At 36.6% G+C, this 7,071-nt stretch overlaps 1 protein-coding gene across 1 annotated transcript; it reads left to right on the top strand.

The window, feature by feature from the left end:
- The first annotated feature begins 834 nt into the window (after positions 1–834).
- On the top strand, positions 835–1,944 carry LOC109239475. The gene has a single exon (XM_019406044.1). It carries the CDS (start codon positions 835–837, stop codon positions 1,942–1,944), a length of 1,110 nt encoding a protein of 369 aa, XP_019261589.1.
- Positions 1,945–7,071: the final 5,127 nt, after the last annotated feature.

The raw sequence follows: 7,071 nt of genomic DNA, 5'->3' as shown, positions 1-7,071 counted from the left end.
AGATCTATTATCATAATGAAGGTTACTTTGTGATAAGATTCAACAATTTGGAGGAAAGGGATCAGGTGCTATACTCTGGGCCTCATACAGTGAACAATAGACCTATAATTATGAAAGCATGGTCAGAAGATTTCAATGTGCATGATGAAGTATTGAAAACTATTCCCTTATGGGTGAGATTTCCTCATTTGCCTCTCAACTGTTGGAGTATGAAAGCATTAAGTAAGATATGAAGTGCATTGGGGAATCCTGTTTATGCTGATGAATGTACTACTGGTTCAATTAGGATTTCTTATGCAAGAATGCTAATTGAAATGGACATCACAAAGCCAGTGCCTAGGAATGTGAAATTACAGGATCCTAAGGGGAGGCTAATCCAATAGGAAGTCACTTACGACTGGCAGCCAAAATACTGCACTAAGTGTTTGAAAATAGGACATGATTGTACTGAGATAAAAAATACACAACCACAAAGAATGATCCAACAGAGGAAGGTGATCAAAGGCAAGCAGGTCTGGCTCAGAGCAGATAGAGATGGTGCCAATAAAAAGAAGGAGACTGAACAAAAGCAAGTGACTGCATCAACTCAGCTGGAAGAGTCAGAGTCAGAAGGGGAAGATGCACAAAAGAATGATGAGGGGTGGATAACAGTCCTTGGTAAATCAGCAGCAAGGGCAGCCAAGGCCAAACAAAATGAAGAACATGAACTAACTGGAGTAATAGATTCCAAAGTTTGAAAAATGATCATACATATGATGAACCAGGTACAAGCAAAGTGCAGCAAAGTAGCCCAGTGGTGCAAGAACTGTATCATTATCCTTATTTCATACCAGTATGAGTGTGATAACATGGAATGTTAGGGGGTTGAATAAAACTTATAAGCAAAATGAGGTATTGGAGTTCATAAAAGGAAATAATAAAGCAATAATAGCTTTGGTTGAACATAGAGTAAAAGAGCACAAAACTAATAAGGTAATTAAGAAGATTGCATCTGGATGGAAGTGGACATCCAACTCTAGTACAAGGCACAAAAGTAGAATATGGGTAATTTGGGACCCTAGGATCTATACATTTGAACCAGTTGAAGTTGATGAACAATTGATACATGGCCAGATTAGAATAATCTCAAAGTCAATCACATTTGGATTCTCAGCAATATATGGCTTGCATACCATCAAAGATAGATTGAATTTGTGGAAGAAGTTGAGGCAGATTCATAGTATGCAACAAGGTCCTTGGCTAGCTATGGGGGATTATAATGCAGTATTACATGCACAAGACAGACAACATGGATCTGAGATTCAAGATGTGAAGACAAAAGATTTTAAGGAGTATATGAATGATACTGGGATGAATGAATTACAATATGTGGGAAGGAATTACACATGGACAAACAACCATACTTATAGCAGGATAGACAGGGCTCTTGTGAATGCTAGCTGGATGATGACAATGCCAAACTTGAAAGTACAGGTGCTAGAGCCTCTTGTGTCTGATCACTCACCACTAAAATTAATGATCACTCAGGTACAGGGAAAGAAGAACAGACCATTCAGATTTTTCGACTGTATAGCTGATCATCCCCAATTCACACAGCAAGTGGAGCTAGCTTGGAAAGAAAGGGGTACAAGAGGGAAGATGCAGGCAGTCTGGGATAACCTTAAAAAGACAAAGGAGGTCATCAAAGAGATAAACATACAGCACTTTAAAGGGGTTGATGAAAGGATTGAAGAGACCAGGAAGGAGCTACAGATAGTACAAGAGGAAATGAGCTATAGACTACAGAACATAGAGTTAATAGATAAGGAGAAAGCCTTGAAATGTGAATTAGAAAAATGGGTAATGATCGAAGAGAGTATATACAAGCAAAGATCCAGAGTTCAATGGCAGAAGCTGGGGGATTCAAACTCAGCCTATTTCTTTGCACAGATGAAGAATAGGTGAAACTTGAATGGAATCCAGATCCTAACAAATGACATGGGAACTCAACTAGTAATGGAGGATGATATAGAAGCAGAAATATTAGGATATTATAAGAAACTGCTGGGGTCAAGAGCAGAAAACATTCTAGCCATAAACCCAAATGTCATGAAACTGGGAGCAGTATTAAATATAGATCAGCAGTTACAGCTTATCAAGCCAGTGACTAAGGAAGAAGTATGGGAAGCATTGAAGGAAATCAGTGATTTAAAAGCCCCAAGATATGATGGTTTTAATGCAGTGTTTTTCAAAAAATCCTGGCAAATTATAGGAGAGAATGTGACACAGGCTGTATTGGAATTCTTTGAAACAACTCAAATGTATAGACCTATAAACTGTACAACTATTACCTTAGTTCCTAAAGTCAGGAATCCTGCTAGCATAAAAGAGTACAGACCTATCTCCTGTTGTACTGTGCTATACAAAGTGATTTCCAAGGTCTTAACTAAGAGGCTGCAAGGAGTTATGTATACACTGATTGATAGTACACAGTCTGCATTTGTTCCTGGCAGAGTAATCACAGATAACATCATCCTTAGCCATGAACTTGTGAAAGGATATGGAAGGAAAGGGGTATCACCTAGGTGTATGATGAAACTGGATATGCAAAAAACCTATGACTCAGTTGAATGGGCTTTCATGGAACAGGTACTGAATGCTTTGGCTTTCCCTGAGCAATTTGTGAGGTGGATCATGACTTGTATAGAGACTATCACCTATACAATTCTGATCAATGGTGCATTGACAAAGCCATTTGAAGCTAGGAAGGGGTTGAGACAAGGGGATCCAATTTCTCCATTCCTGTTTGTACTAGCAATTGAATACTTGACAAGAAGCTTAAAGATTTTGAACCAGATCCCGGACTTCAACTACTATCCCAAGTGTGCAAAGATGCAAATCTTGCAACTTGGATTTGTTGATGACCTTTTATTATTTTGCAGGGGTGATATAGGATCAGTCAAGTTACTATTTCATCGCTTCATGGAGTTTTCAAAAGCTTCTGGACTAGTGATCAACAAAAACAAAAGTTCAATATTTTTTGGAGGAGTCACACAAGATGCACAAGAGAAAATCCTAGAGTTTCTAGGAATCTAGAGAGGTGACCTGCCAGTCAGATACCTGGGTGCTCCTCTAAGCACTAAAAGAATATCAATAGCACAATGCCAACCTCTGATTGAAAAAATAGTAGGTAGAATAACCTCATGGACTGCTAAGTTTCTATCTTATGCTGGGAGGATTCAACTGATAAAGAGTGTTCTGTTCTCTATCCAAACTTACTGGGCACAAATCTTTGTGCTCCCTAAAAAGATCACAAAGCTAATTGAAGCAATCTGCAGAAGCTTTCTATGGACAGGAGAAGGTAATGTGTCAAAAAAGGCTCTATTGGCATGGGAGAAAGTTTGTCTCCCTGTGAACAACTAATTTTTGACCACACCCAAACTATATACTATTTTAGTAAATATTTTCTTTAGGTCTAATCTTAATGTGTGTGTGTGTGTGTGTGTGTGTGTAAAACATATTTTATTTCTATTTGTAAAGAGAAAATGAAAGTCTACCAAAAAAAAAAATTAAGTAAGCTATAGAGTCTTTCTTAGTATTACGTAAAGTATATGTAAATATTTAATTTTTTATATGTATATATATTGTGCTAGACTAGAGTTAGTTAATTAATATTTGTTGTCTTAATAGTTTAATTAAATTCTACTTATAAAAGAAAAAGAAAAAGAAATAACAAGCATTTACGTGACTTTTGAAAAGTTTGATAACCAATTCAAATTTCAAATGTGAGTCAACCTACCCATGATCTTCCAAAAAACCACCCGACACACTCACGTCCCAATCCCCACTTCCCCACTTTCTTGACATCAGTTATAACACAAATAGACATCTATATAAAAGTACATTTCACAAAAAAAGAAGGAGGAAAGAAAAAGGACAAAGAATGAAGAGAGAAAAAAAGGAAGGCTGACAATAAGCAAAACAAAAGAAAAAGATAAAGAGAGATAGAAAAGAGGCGAGAGAATAGGAAGGATCTTCAGTCTCATCTTCTCCTAAAGGGTAACCATGAAAATCCCTGATGCTTTCTCTTCCCTCACCACCATTGATAACCCCATTCTCCACCATTAAACCCAGCAACTTAACACCATATTAGTTCCCAAAACGCCGTCAAAACCATCCCTTTTATCCAGTTAAACAGGCTGAAATGTAGCTTCAATACAGTCTTTAAATTCACCCCAAACCACTAGAGAAACAACCATGAACTACAATAAAAAAAGCAGTAGCCTCCATTCCCGAAAATTGAGTTACGCCGAACAAATGAAACCATCAAAANCCCTGTTTTCATTTTACAGTGAGATTCAGTTCACCGCAGTTTGCTGTAATCGAGTTCTTATTAATATTATTGAGGTCCGATTCTAAACTTTTCGTCTTTTATCATTTTTCATGTGAATGTTTTGTGTTTGTTTCCTCTCGTTTTTAATCCTTGTCGTGTGTATGATTTGCATTCCCAGTTTCATATTTGTTTAAGTATTTCTCTGTTTTAAGTTTTTAATTATAAGAAAATATTTGAATTCACGTCAGGCAAATACCAATATGTGTTGAAGAACAAAATTGCTTAACATGTGAATGAGTCTCAAAGTTAAAATAGTTTTTCCTTTAAAGAATAGGGTGATATTATATCTTAGTTGCTTTTTCCAACACTTATAATTTAACCTCATATTTATTCCAGATTTAAACTCATTATGTCAGATTTATCTATTTGATAACTTTTGGTTTGATAATGAGTGGGTGCAGCATTGATTCATGAATTGAAAGGATAAAAATTAGAATTCTCGCGCTTATGGGTTTATGTACTGGTTGGGTAACGAGAATTGGAAACTTAAATAATTTGTTGCTTTCGTTTAATGTTTTATCAACTGCAATATCGCTATAGCATATTAGGCCGATCACACTAGGGTAAGTAAATTTTTAGGATTTTTGTAGTTCACGTGATATAATTACGGGTTCCAAAATTAAGACCAAAGTATGTGTTCGCGCAACTTGGGGCGAAACAATCTTAATAATAATAAAATTTTACTAATTGTGTACACGTTCGCGTGACGTGATTGCGATTTTCAAAAATAAAATCAAAGTACGCGTTCGCGCGACTTTGGCCAAAAACAATCGTAATAATATATTAATTACGTACACGTTTGCGTGACATAATTATAATTTTTAAAATAAAACGAGGTATGTGTTCGCGCAATCTCGGCCAAACATTCTTGATAATAATAAAGTGTTATTAATTATGTACACGTACGCGTGACATGATTCTTGACGAGCCGAACGAAATGATTATACGTGCGCGTGGCTCGTTTCAAGATAATTTCATAATCGCGAATAATCGAGTAATTAAAAGCGGTAAAAAGGAAAATGTGCATAGGTTCTAAAATAAGTAGTTAAACAATTTAAGCCAAGTATAAATCACTAAGCGACCGTGCCAGAACCACGGAACCCGGGAATGCCTAACACCTTCTCCCGGGTTAACAGAATTCCTTATCTAGAATTTCTGGTTCGCAGACTTTAAAAAATAAAATTTTCCTCGATTTGGGATTTTAAAATAAACCGGTGACTTGGGACACCAAATAAATTATTCCAAGTGGCGACTCTGAAAAATTAATAAAATAATCCCATTTCGAATAATGTCACTTTGATTGGAAAAACTCTCTTATACCCCTTCGCGTGGGTAAAAAAGGAGGTGTGACACTCCCCAAATCAGCTGGGGGATTTAATATCATGAACATAAGAATCTGGAACAAAGCTGCCATATGTAAACAGTACTGGAAACTTTGCAAAGAAAAGAAGAAGCTGTGGATACAATGGATGCGTAGCTACTACATCAAAGATAGGAACATATGGGAAATCCAACTGAAGCAAACATCATAGATGGTGAGCAAGATCATGAAAGCAAAGAAGACATTTATGGATGCAGGATTCAGCTATGATGATATCATAAAGATGAACAACTGTTCGATTAAACTCATGTATCACAGAGTGCGAGGAAGATTTGACAAAGTAAGCTGGAGAAGAGTTGTGTGTCATAACACAGGATGTCCCAGGTGGACTTTTGTATTAACTATGACAACTCATGGCAAACTATACACAAGAGACAGGCTACAGAGATGGGGAATACAAGTTGATCAAGATTGTGTCCTAAGCAAACAAGTTAGTTAAACCATCCAGCATCTGTATTTCGAATGTCCATATGCAAATGCATTGTGGAGTAAATTGCTAGTATGGCAAGGGATCAAAAGACCAGTGCAGGGATGGGATGAGGAACTAAAATGGGCTGAGAAGTGGACTAAGAGGAAAAATGCAGCAGCAGAATTGTATAAAATGTCATTATCAGCAGCTGTGTACTATGTGTGGCAAGAAAGAAATGTTCGAATTTTTCAAGCCAAGGCAAGAGGATGGGAGATAATATGCAAGCTGATTATACAGGAGATTCATTGTCGAAGTAATAAGTATATAGAGAAAATCCTACATAGCCTAGACTGGTATCCAATGTAATAGATAGAAAATGTGTAAATAATAGAAAGGTGGTGAAGGGTGAAGCATAGGAAAGTAGGAAAATCTGAAAGGGTTTTTGTTTCTCTTGTAAATATTTTCCCTGGTAAATGAAAGTTTAATTACCAAAAAAAAAGGAAGGCATGATATATGCAAGTTAAACAGATAGAAGGCATGGACAACACACCAACAATCGATATTGAGGACAAAGATAGAACAACAACGACAAGTCACGCAGATAACATAAGTGCAACAATAATAACTCCAGGTAAAGGCATGAATGTACACACAAGGAAAATATATCACAACATAAGGCATGTCCCTCATCCTCGCCTGTACGGAAACACTCTTCGTGCCATAAACTCATGATAATACACAACATCACCCTTTGTGCTTTTACTCTCATTCTCACATGATAATGTAAATGAGATCAGGATAATATAAATAAAATGGCACGGCATCACCCTTCATGCTTTTACTCTCAAATGAAATGGCATGGCATCACCCTTCGTGTTTTACACTTCTCTTCACATGATAAAATATATG

The sequence above is a fragment of the Nicotiana attenuata genome, unplaced genomic scaffold (assembly GCF_001879085.1).
Source record: "Nicotiana attenuata strain UT unplaced genomic scaffold, NIATTr2, whole genome shotgun sequence".
In the NCBI taxonomy this organism is placed as follows: domain Eukaryota; kingdom Viridiplantae; phylum Streptophyta; class Magnoliopsida; order Solanales; family Solanaceae; genus Nicotiana; species Nicotiana attenuata.
This window is presented reverse-complemented; position numbering and strand designations above follow the sequence as displayed.